Here is a 12,312-nt window from a genome sequence, read left to right on the forward strand (position 1 = left end):
TCAATAGGCTTCATATGTTGGTCTTAATCTTATAATCTTAACCAATAACCTTCATTGTATTGTTCATATTAAATCAACCCATTTTATGGAATCTGAAATGATTTGTCACTAAAAATATTACTAATAAATTGATCAAATTTGTTTGAAATAATCCCATGTTTGTCATTGGTTTCATTGCATTCTAGAAGGCCTGAACTGTCATCTAAAATATAGGTAACACCAGTGACAAAAAGGCAGCACAAGCTTTTTTTAATGTAATGTAGTGAAAATATACAATTATGTTAAGCTGTCATTTATGTTGATTTATAATGTTAAGTTGTTAACTAATATCTGACTATAAGTTTACATTTAAAAAAAAGAATTACAATTTCATAGAATGACCCAGTTACCAAGCAACAAGATATGCCAAATAAACATCTAAAAACCACGTGAGGGCAAATAAATCAGATTTGTCCATTCAGACAGAAGTCGCATGGCCAGGAATCAGATTTGTATCTGGCTTCAAACCACCCAATTCCATTTGAGAACATATTAGAATCAGATATGAACATGTTTTTTATTTGAGTCACTTCAAACTGCCAATGTAAACAAGGCTTTATATACTTACGCAGAACGACTCAGATGTAATCGCTGCTAAATGGGCTTCGACTAAGTATTGACTCAGGGGTGTGAATACTTATGTAAATGAGATAAGTCTATTTTATTTTCAATAGATTTTCAAAAATGTATAAAAACATGTTTTTGCTTTGTCATTATGGGGTATCATGTGAGAAATCAATTTTATAAATGTGAATTGAGGCTGAAACAACTAAATGTAGAATAAGAGGTATGAATACTTTGTGTGATATTTCTGCATATTTATTTCCTAGCATATTCAAATCTCTTTTGATATGTTGCCTTATAAAGACATAGGACTTGCCTATAGGTGCACCACAGAGAAATCACATTCCATATGCCTTCTTAGAGCTCATAATGCAATATTTTAACAATGTTTCCTGCTTTGACAGGCACTGTCTGACCTCTCACCTCTTCTGGTTCTGCGGTGGCGGCTGCCAGCCGACCTTGGTGGGCTAACTGGCTGTAGTCTACAGTCACCTGAGAGGCCAGGCCACCCAGCTCCTCTGGACATGTCACTGACTTAGTCATCTGTAGACAGTCAGAACAAGGCCATAACATGACATGTTAGAGTTTTGATAATAAGGATAATATAAAAAATAATATAAGGACACATAAGGACACATTATATATTCAGGGAGTAGTTGTTTGTGCTCACCATCTCCTGAGTTGTGATGGCGATGGCCTTGGAGTATTTCACCATGGTGGTCTGGTAATCCACAAAGGATCCTTCTGGTTCAGGGGGAGTGCCCTCATTCAACTGCAGAGGGAAAACCATGAGTCATTTAATATATTAACTTTAGCTACCTATTATTGTACATAATCTACACATATGAATACCAACCATGCATGTACCACGCATTTGAATAAATATTTTATTTATTCAATGAACACTATGCATAAATATGTTGCAGAATGCAGATATCCACAAAAGGCCGGATGATGTGTTAGTTTCAATGCAGAAGTAGAAATGGAATTCACTGGGGTGGAAACATGTAGAGACCAACATCTGATAGAAGCAATCAGGCAATCACATATAATTCATTATTAGGACCGCCATCATCAAGACTGACAGATCACAGTGGATGGAGGGTGACAGCCAGTGGATAAGTGACAGCTGTCAGTTCTGAGGTCTGGAGCCGACACTTCCCATCCCTTTCACTAATGAATGTCAGTTAGAGGGGCATGTTTTTCTGCCTGCCCACCGTGGAGGAAACATCTTAAAGCAGTAGGAGGAAAGGTGTTAACAGCAGAGTTCTACTCCTGAGCTGTCTGGGGCCACAGTATACACATGTGTACACGCATGCATGCACATATACAGTGGTTCTACCTTTAAAAGTGTTGCGCTTATGCCGCGACAGTTTGTCGTAGATGGTGGCAGATTGTGGTAAATTGCGCCATTATGGCAACAATGGCTGACACTTAAAATTCTGTGGCACCCCGCAAGTTGTGCTGCAGTACACCACGACTTTTAAAGGAAGAACCACTGTACACACACATCTATACAGTACGACACCCCCAGCTGTATAGTACACCAGCCCCCACTCACCCGGCCCATGGCCTCAGCAATAGCCTCCACCATGCCTCCCACCATGCCGCCTTCGCTGGCCGCCTCATTCAGCGTCACCATGATGTCGTCCACCGCCTCCTTCATCAGCTGGACAGCCTCTGCTATGGCGTCGTGGGTGTGGGCTGCCTGGACACGCAGTAAACCCACCAGACCATCGTGAAACTCAAAGATCTTCATCATACATACATGGCGATGCACACGACAATAAACAAGATATATTGTAGATCAAGGTGCACAGAAATCCATACTAATTTAGTACTGCTCCATTGCTCTAACATGGCTTTGTGCCCAGTAACATTACCTTAGGATTTCCTCCTCCCTCCTTGGCTGCGTAGAGCATCTGCAGGGCGGACTCTGATAGGGTCTTAGTCTGGTCTAAGATGTTCATCTGCTGCTGTTGGTCCATGATCTTAGAAGCCAGGCCAACAGACGCCACAATCAGTGGCTCAAAGTAGCTGGCCAGCTGGGTCACCTGGGAGAAGCAGTATCATGTAACAGTATAAGACACAGATTGGATGATTGGAGTGGATCTAGGAAACAGGAATTTCTCCCTATAGGGCAGTGGTCACCAACCGGTCGATCGCGATCTTCAAGGAATTCCTAGTCGATCACCAAACTTTTCTGTAGAAATGCCAACGATAAAAGGCTGTGATAAAGGCTTGTGTATTTTATTTGTGTTGTGCTGCTGTCGGTAGGTGCACTTGATTCAGAAGCCCTGCCAACCGAGTAAGCAAAATGTTCCCATTTTGAACCATTTCATTTGTCTGAAAAGTCAAACTCCACCTGTGGAAAAATCGAGTGTCCCTACTGCTCTGGCCAATCAGATAACTCAAATCAAATCACTGTGTCTACAGAGCTTCCATGAACCCGGCCACACTAACGTTTGATACTAGCCTACATAAGATTGAATAACTTTTAAAACCATGACTGCAGAGAGACTGTCAAAGAATACAGCAAAGAGCTGTTGTTTTTATAAGTGAGTTCATGTCAAAGTTTTTATTCAACACTATTACAAAATATAAAACGCGCTTCTACCTACTTCCACTCATGCTGCAATGAATGAGTAGCCAAGTGTATCGATAGCCCTGCCCTTTTATTATTAGCAGCTTGTCGTGTCTATTTTAATTTTGAGGAATATTTCACTTTCTCTAGCCTCAGGAACAACTTAAATGTGTGCATGAATCAGATGCAGTGCTACTCGAGTTACACCATCAGGTGGAAGATGGTATTCCCTCTCTCTGGTCAGTCTCACCAGGGGAAAGGAAGTAGAGACTCTGCTGCGCTCTCCCTCCTTTTGCTGAGACTAACAACTGGGAACTTGTAAATCTCCAACTTCTGACTACAGTGTGTTCAAGACAACTGGGAACTCAGGAAAAAATGAGATCTGCCAGGATTTTGGGGGGCATTGGCATCCATCTCAGAATTCCAAGTCAGAAACTCTGGCATCTTTCCAGACCTGAAGATCACCGACATCATGATTTGACTTAGTTCCCCCCAGAGTTCCCAGTTGTCTTGAAAGCACCATGACCATCAGATGCTGGTACCATTAGTCCAGTAAAATAAGAAAGCAAATGATTCGCTAATTATTTACATTTATGCTTGCAAGTGCTACACCGAATGATCTATTTTGTAATCAAAGCTTGAGTTTTGAAATAGAATATGGTCTGAGAAGAACAACATTGGCAGGCAAGGCATATAGCCAACATGCTGTGATAATATTAGGCATACTGCACAAACCTCATTCCTACAGAACTATTTGCGTTCACCCACGACTGCGTGGCCACGCACGCCTCCCAACTCAATCATCAAGTTTGCGGACGACACAACAGTGGTAGGCTTGATTACCAACAACGACGAGACGGCCTACAGGGAGGAGGTGTGGGCCCTCGGAGTGTGGTGTCAGGAAAATAACCTCACACTCAACGTCAACAAAACTAAGGAGATGATTGTGGACTTCAGGAAACAGCAGAGGGAACACCCCCCTATCCACATCGATGGAACAGTAGTGGAGAGGGTAGCAAGTTTTAAGTTCCTCGGCATACACATCACAGACAAACTGAATTGGTCCACTCACACAGACAGCATCGTGAAGAAGGCACAGCAGCGCCTCTTCAACCTCAGGAGGCTGAAGAAATTCGGCTTGTCACCAAAAGCACTCACAAACTTCTACAGATGCACAATCGAGAGCATCCTGGCGGGCTGTATCACCGCCTGGTACGGCAACTGCTCCGCCCTCAACCGTAAGGCTCTCCAGAGGGTAGTGAGGTCTGCACAACGCATCACCGAGGGCAAACTACCTGCCCTCCAGGACACCTACACCACCCGATGTTACAGGAAGGCCATAAAGATCATCAAGGACATCAACCACCCGAGCCATTGCCTGTTCACCCCGCTATCATCCAGAAGGCGAGGTCAGTACAGGTGCATCAAAGCTGGGACCAAGAGACTGAAAAACAGCTTCTATCTCAAGGCCATCAGACTGTTAAACAGCCACCACTAACATTGAGTGGCTGCTGCCAACACACTGACACTGACTCAACTCCAGCCACTTTAATAATGGGAATTGATGGGAAATGATGTAAATATATCACTAGCCACTTTAAACAATGCTACCTTATATAATGTTACTTACCCTACATTATTCATCTCATATGCATACGTATATACTGTACTCTATATCATCGACTGCATCCTTATGTAATACATGTATCACTAGCCACTTTAACTATGCCACTTTGTTTACATACTCATCTCATATGTATATACTGTACTCGATACCATCTACTGTATCTTGCCTATGCTGCTCTGTACCATCACTCATTCATATATCCTTATGTACATATTCTTTATCCCCTTACACTGTGTATAAGACAGTCGTTTTGGGAATTGTTAGATTACTTGTTGGTTATTACTGCATTGTCGGAACTAGAAGCACAATCATTTCGCTACACTCGCATTAATATCTGCTAACCATGTGTATGTGACAAATAAAATTTGATTTGATTTGAAGTGATCTTAACTTAGAAAAGGTTGCTATAGGGGAATTGTCGTAGCTGAGTACCTTGTGTCCCAGCTGGGCAGCTTCACCCCTGGCTGCAGTATTGATGGGATCGATGAGATGTCCAATCTCCTGCACCGACGATGTCAACTGCTCTTGCAAAGCCTAGGGGAGTGGCAAAGAATTATGAAGTGGAAACTGAAAATGAAAGCTCAAGAAACCAATTATATTGACCATTTGAACTTACTTCTAAAGAGATGTCATCCCTACATCCCTGTAGGCTCTGTCCGACAGCAGCTAGAGAAGCCTGCTCGATGTCCCGGATACACTTGTTGATGTTATCAATGGAGTAGTCACACTCCCTCTGCCCTGGTGCCTTGTCCCTAACAGTATCATGATACATAGGAACAAGGCAGTACTTTTACAAGCAGGTTATGAATGCAGCATCACAGTTAGGGTTGCAAAGTGAGGGTATATTACTGGAAACCAGTAAAGTACCAGAATATTGGAACAGTATCTTTCAAGGATTTTATGTAAGTTATCACAAGACATCTAGTGGCCCTTTTGGGAACTTCAGATTATCACAGGTGTCTGTAATTATCTCTGGCCCTCTGTGTGGCGTTATCACATGTAAAATATATTAAACAATTAAATAAGATAATATCAAAACAAATAAAAATATGACAACGCTGTAAAACATTATCCTAAATATAAACCAACTTTGTGAAAACCATTGGTGTTAAATAGGAGGGTTTCAGCATGAAATAACCTTTATTTTTTTTAACCTTTTTTTTTTTTTTACACACCTTTATTTGTTACACACCTTTACTACTATGTCAATATGTATTTGTTATCAATGTTTCTGCGTCAAACTGGTGACAGTAGTTGGAAGAGTTGCAGAATTAATTGAAAATAATACCAATGTTGATTAGATGCTTTTTCATTAATTAGCCTATTTTCTCTTGAACCACCTGAGCTCGAATTTGAGTCTCATAGCAAAGGGTCTGAATAATGAAATATGTCATCTGTTTTTTATTTTTAAAACATTTGCAAAAATGTCTAAATACCCGTTTTCACTATGGGGTATTGTGTGGAGATTGAAGAGGAAAATGTTTATTTAATACATTTTCGAATAAGGCTGTAACGTAACAATGTGGAAAAAGACAAGGGGTCTGAATACTTTACAAATGCATTGTATACTACAGTAGGTGCATGGTCTCTAGAGGTTGACCAGATGCAAAATGTGCTGGAGCTGAGGGGCAATTTACTGTCTGTGTTTGTGTGAGATAATGAGGAGAGAATCCTCAATTCATAACAGCAGGAGGGACTTTCTCAGTATAAGAAAGCTTTGTAACCAGCACCAGCAGCACAGCAGATCCTCCACGGAACTCTACCTATTCATCTTTATAATGCCCTAGAGCGTTCCTCTTCATAATACATGGGAGGTGGAAACCCAGCCACCATAAATTACCATGACAACGCACTGCTCAGTCGAACCGACACTTACCCAGAGCTAGCTGACCTCCCCCCTCGGCCTCAACATAATAATATCCAGAGCACCATAGTTTATTACCAGAGGGGTCAGTGCTGACCTGATGGAGGTGATGAGGCTCTTGATGGAGTCGGAGACGGTGCGGGAGTGCCCAGCCAGGATGGACCAGGTGGGCGGGTCTTTGGGGTTGATGATGAGTGAGCGGGCGGTCTCCAGGAGCAGGGTGGAGCTGTCCAGCATGGAGCGGGCTGAACGCACGATGGGCTCCTGGGCTGCCGAGCCCTGGACATGGAAGAGAGGGTGGGAGGGGAGGACAGTGGAGTTGATAGAAGATCTTTAACCTGTGGTGTTCTAACAGAACAGATCAATAGCAACACACTACACAGCTGTCCCTGATCTCTTATTATTCAGCCCAACTTCTGATGGATCACAGGTGTAATCAGAGCCGCGTATCACAGGGGGGATGAGATTAGAGACCCAGCTTTACACGGAGACGCAGAGGCACACCTTCAGTCTTTAAGATGCCAGCCAAAGAATCCCTCGACAATTAGATTAACAAGCTGAAGATTAGAGCAGCTGTGCTGCGAGAGAGCGGTTAAACACTGCCCTCCAACATATTAAAGTCATAAAGCTTTCAGGGCTGTGTGAGGACTCTTTCTGCTAGACTAACATAAAATACACAACATTTCTCCTTGAGCCACATCAAATAAACTAGAGAGAAATGGTATATCAAACCAATTCCCCAAGCTTTCCTGGAGAAACAACTCTGTGCTGGCTCTATATTTGAGGTTCTATTTCAAGAGGCTTGAATGCCGTAGTTACCAATGTATTCATGGATACTGTAGGGGTAGCTTTGCCGTTTCATATATGAGGAATCAGACAAATAAAACAAATGTGACAATATATGCTAAAGAAACCTCGTAGGAGATCAAAAAAATGTCCTCTGAGCAAGAACTGCATTTTCATTTTCATTGAAGAGCTTACACACAGATCCCTTAACTTTTTACACATTTTGTTAAGTTACAGCCTTATTCTAAAAATAATAGTTTTTTCCCCTCATCAAAATACACACAATACCCCATAACGACAAAGCAAAAACACATTTTTAGAAATGTTTGCAAATTGATTAAAAAATATATAAAAAAATATCACATTTACGTAAGTATTCAGACCCTTTACTCAGTACTTTGTTGAAGCACCTTTGGTAGCAAATACAGCCTCAAGTCTTCTTGGGTATGACGCTACAAGCTTGGCACACCTGTATTTGGGGTGTTTCTCCCATTCGTCTCTGCAGATCCTCTCAAGCTCTGCACAGCTATTTTCAGGTCTCTCCAGAGCTCTACACCTTCCTGAATATTGCTCCTCCCCCAATTGCTCCCTTTGGCCAGGCAGCCAGCTCTAGGAACTTCCATTTATGAATGGAGCCCACTGTGTTCTTGGGGACCTTCAATGCTGCAGAAATCTTTTGGTACCCTTCCCCAGATCTGTGCCTCGACACAATCCTGTCACGAAGCTCTACAGACAATTCCTTCGACCTTATGGCTTGGTTTTTTATATAGAGGTATGTGCCTTTCCAAATCATGTCACCACAGGTGGACTCCAATCAAGTTGTAGAAACATCTCAAGGATGATCAATGGAAACAGGATGCACCTGAGCTCAATTTCGAGTCTCATAGTAAAGGGTCTGAATACGGATGTATTTGTATTTATTATGGATCCCCCAATGTAAATAAGGTATTTCTGTTTTAAAAAAAAAAAAATGTTTTTATGTCTAAATACCTGTTTTCACTTTGTCATTATGGGGCATTGTGTGTAGATTAATGAGGAAAATGTTTATTTAATCAATTTTAGAATAAGGCTGTAACGCAACACAATGTGGAAAAAGTAAAGGGGTCTGAATACTTTCCGACTGCACTGCTGTATCGCACAATACAAAAGTCACCCCCTGAACAAGCAGCTATACGAACCTCATTGCTGATCTGTGCAGGGATACTAGCAAACTCTGGGTTGGAGGCAAATGTGGATAGATTCTCTACAGCCTCGATGAGTGGAGTTGTAGCAACACGGCACCTGTCTCTGTTCTCCTCTGAGAAGTTACCATCCAAGGCCTGGAGGAAAATAACAGGACATGCCCTAAGTCCCCCATACTCAACTGGTGGACCGGATCTGGACCCAGAACGGGGTCAATAGGGAAAGCAGGTCCGGAAACAAATGAAAATAATTTTAAAATAATAATTATGTTCTAGGTCAGGCTTTGACCCCAGTATCATATAAACATATATAAGTCATGGAAGAAAGGGTAGAATTGCAGGAAATTAGCTTTAAATGAGCAAAATGTTCTCTCTGCCAACAAGATGGGTGTGAACAGTTTGGGGTCACATGGGTTACGAGGTGGGGGTTTGTTACTATGCCGATAAATGTAATTACCCATCTGGACCTTTGCCACCTAGGAAATGTGTGTCACCGGACCTTCTCAAATAGTACTTGAGTACACCTGCCCTAAGCCAACACCCCAATGCAGATACATCATTAGTAATGAAGAAATATGTCTGAATTGTGTAACTATTTTAATTGGAAACAGAGAACATGAATTAATCTAGTGTTGCTGAAGGTACAAAGGACAAGAATCCCATTTATGACTGGACCATGGCAGAGAGCACACATACCTTTATAGTTTTGACAAGGTTGGCCGTGGTGTTTGCAACTTCTTTGGCTGACTGAACAAAGTGTCTCCTGGCCACCGGGTTGGATGTCTTGGACGAGGCCAGGCGGCAGGCATTGCAAAGAGCTGAGGTATGCTTGGCTACAATTGTTGCTGCGGACAGAACCTAACAAACAGCCAAACACACAAACAAACGACAAACAAAGCAGTATAAACATGGGACATTTCTCTAAAGAGGCGTATGTTGAGAAGACGTTTGATGTTTCGTCAAATTTACCAAGTAACTATTCGTATAATAGACTAAATACGTCAACAAATGTCCCTGTATGTGTCCCACTACATCAGTCTTCTCACCTGAGAAGGGCTGCTGGCAGGGTCCACCAGGTTTTGACAGGCCATCTGAATAGCTTGGTTGGCCCGGGCAAACTGGATGGGATCCACCAGCCCCTCATGACCCGATTGGCTGTTTGGATCAGACACACCCACCAGGTAGGATGCCTGCAGTGTGGAGAGAAGGAGGAAGAGAAAAGAGGAATGCCACATAGCTTTAGTTTCTGTTAAGGAGAAATATTCTGTTATTAAACATGAACAGAGGGTGAGAGGAATGCTCATGGCTTAGTTTCTGCTTTAGAGACAGCTAGCTGCTGTTATTAAACATGAACAGAGGGTGAGAGGAATGCTCACGGCTTAGTTTCTGCTTTAGAGACAGCTAGCTGCTGTTATTAAACATGAACAGAGGGTGAGAGGAATGCTCATGGCTTAGTTTCTGCTTTAGAGAGACAGCTAGCTGCTGTTATTAAACATGAACAGCGGGTGAGAGGAATGCTCATGGCTTAGTTTCTGCTTTAGAGACAGCTAGCTGCTGTTATTAAACATGAACAGAGGGTGAGAGGAATGCTCATGGCTTAGTTTCTGCTTTAGAGACAGCTAGCTGGTGTTATTAAACATGAACAGAGGGTGAGAGGAATGCTCATGGCTTAGTTTCTGCTTTAGAGAGACAGCTAGCTGCTGTTATTAAACATGAACAGCGGGTGAGAGGAATGCTCACGGCTTAGTTTCTGCTTTAGAGACAGCTAGCTGCTGTTATTAAACATGAACAGAGGGTGAGAGGAATGCTCATGGCTTAGTTTCTGCTTTAGAGAGACAGCTAGCTGCTGTTATTAAACATGAACAGCGGGTGAGAGGAATGCTCACGGCTTAGTTTCTGCTTTAGAGACAGCTAGCTGCTGTTATTAAACATGAACAGAGGGTGAGAGGAATGCTCATGGCTTAGTTTCTGCTTTAGAGAGACAGCTAGCTGCTGTTATTAAACATGAACAGCGGGTGAGAGGAATGCTCATGGCTTAGTTTCTGCTTTAGAGACAGCTAGCTGCTGTTATTAAACATGAACAGAGGGTGAGAGGAATGCTCATGGCTTAGTTTCTGCTTTAGAGACAGCTAGCTGCTGTTATTAAACATGAACAGAGGGTGAGAGGAATGCTCATGGCTTAGTTTCTGCTTTAGAGACAGCTAGCTGCTGTTATTAAACATGAACAGAGGGTGAGAGGAATGCTCATGGCTTAGTTTCTGCTTTAGAGAGACAGCTAGCTGCTGTTATTAAACATGAACAGCGGGTGAGAGGAATGCTCATGGCTTAGTTTCTGCTTTAGAGACAGCTAGCTGCTGTTATTAAACATGAACAGAGGGTGAGAGGAATGTTCATGGCTTAGTTTCTGCTTTAGAGACAGCTAGCTGCTGTTATTAAACATGAACAGCGGGTGAGAGGAATGTTCATGGCTTAGTTTCTGCTTTAGAGACAGCTAGCTGCTGTTATTAAACATGAACAGCGGGTGAGAGGAATGCTCACGGCTTAGTTTCTGCTTTAGAGACAGCTAGCTGCTGTTATTAAACATGAACAGAGGGTGAGAGGAATGCTCATGGCTTAGTTTCTGCTTTAGAGAGACAGCTAGCTGCTGTTATTAAACATGAACAGCGGGTGAGAGGAATGCTCATGGCTTAGTTTCTGCTTTAGAGACAGCTAGCTGCTGTTATTAAACATGAACAGAGGGTGAGAGGAATGCTCATGGCTTAGTTTCTGCTTTAGAGACAGCTAGCTGCTGTTATTAAACATGAACAGAGGGTGAGAGGAATGCTCATGGCTTAGTTTCTGCTTTAGAGACAGCTAGCTGCTGTTATTAAACATGAACAGAGGGTGAGAGGAATGCTCATGGCTTAGTTTCTGCTTTAGAGACAGCTAGCTGCTGTTATTAAACATGAACAGAGGGTGAGAGGAATGCTCATGGCTTAGTTTCTGCTTTAGAGACAGCTAGCTGCTGTTATTAAACATGAACAGCGGGTGAGAGGAATGCTCATGGCTTAGTTTCTGCTTTAGAGACAGCTAGCTGCTGTTATTAAACATGAACAGCGGGTGAGAGGAATGCTCATGGCTTAGTTTCTGCTTTAGAGAGACAGCTAGCTGCTGTTATTAAACATGAACAGCGGGTGAGAGGAATGCTCACGGCTTAGTTTCTGCTTTAGAGACAGCTAGCTGCTGTTATTAAACATGAACAGCGGGTGAGAGGAATGCTCATGGCTTAGTTTCTGCTTTAGAGAGACAGCTAGCTGCTGTTATTAAACATGAACAGCGGGTGAGAGGAATGCTCATGGCTTAGTTTCTGCTTTAGAGAGACAGCTAGCTGCTGTTATTAAACATGAACAGCGGGTGAGAGGAATGCTCACGGCTTAGTTTCTGCTTTAGAGACAGCTAGCTGCTGTTATTACACATGAACAGCGGGTGAGAGGAATGCTCATGGCTTAGTTTCTGCTTTAGAGAGACAGCTAGCTGCTGTTATTAAACATGAACAGCGGGTGAGAGGAATGCTCATGGCTTAGTTTCAGCTTTAGAGAGACAGCTAGCTGCTGTTATTAAACATGAACAGCGGGTGAGAGGAATGCTCATGGTTTAGTTTCAGCTTTAAAGACAGCTAGCTGCTGTT

At 42.6% G+C, this 12,312-nt stretch overlaps 1 protein-coding gene across 2 annotated transcripts in view; it reads right to left on the reverse strand.

The window, feature by feature from the left end:
• LOC118401224 (talin-2-like) overlaps positions 1–12,312 on the reverse strand; it is a 143,081-nt gene that overhangs the window by 23,036 nt on the left and 107,733 nt on the right. For both annotated transcript variants that reach the window (XM_035798561.2, XM_052474935.1), the window contains 10 exons: positions 9,692–9,835; positions 9,342–9,503; positions 8,643–8,783; positions 6,776–6,957; positions 5,431–5,566; positions 5,247–5,348; positions 2,487–2,657; positions 2,165–2,311; positions 1,274–1,375; positions 1,027–1,146 (listed from right to left, as the gene is read on the reverse strand). In XM_035798561.2, coding sequence (XP_035654454.2) covers positions 1,027–1,146; positions 1,274–1,375; positions 2,165–2,311; positions 2,487–2,657; positions 5,247–5,348; positions 5,431–5,566; positions 6,776–6,957; positions 8,643–8,783; positions 9,342–9,503; positions 9,692–9,835 — 1,407 coding nt within the window. The remainder of the gene's footprint in view (positions 1–1,026; positions 1,147–1,273; positions 1,376–2,164; positions 2,312–2,486; positions 2,658–5,246; positions 5,349–5,430; positions 5,567–6,775; positions 6,958–8,642; positions 8,784–9,341; positions 9,504–9,691; positions 9,836–12,312) is intronic.

Source organism: Oncorhynchus keta, chromosome 22 (assembly GCF_023373465.1).
Source record: "Oncorhynchus keta strain PuntledgeMale-10-30-2019 chromosome 22, Oket_V2, whole genome shotgun sequence".
NCBI lineage: Eukaryota > Metazoa > Chordata > Actinopteri > Salmoniformes > Salmonidae > Oncorhynchus > Oncorhynchus keta.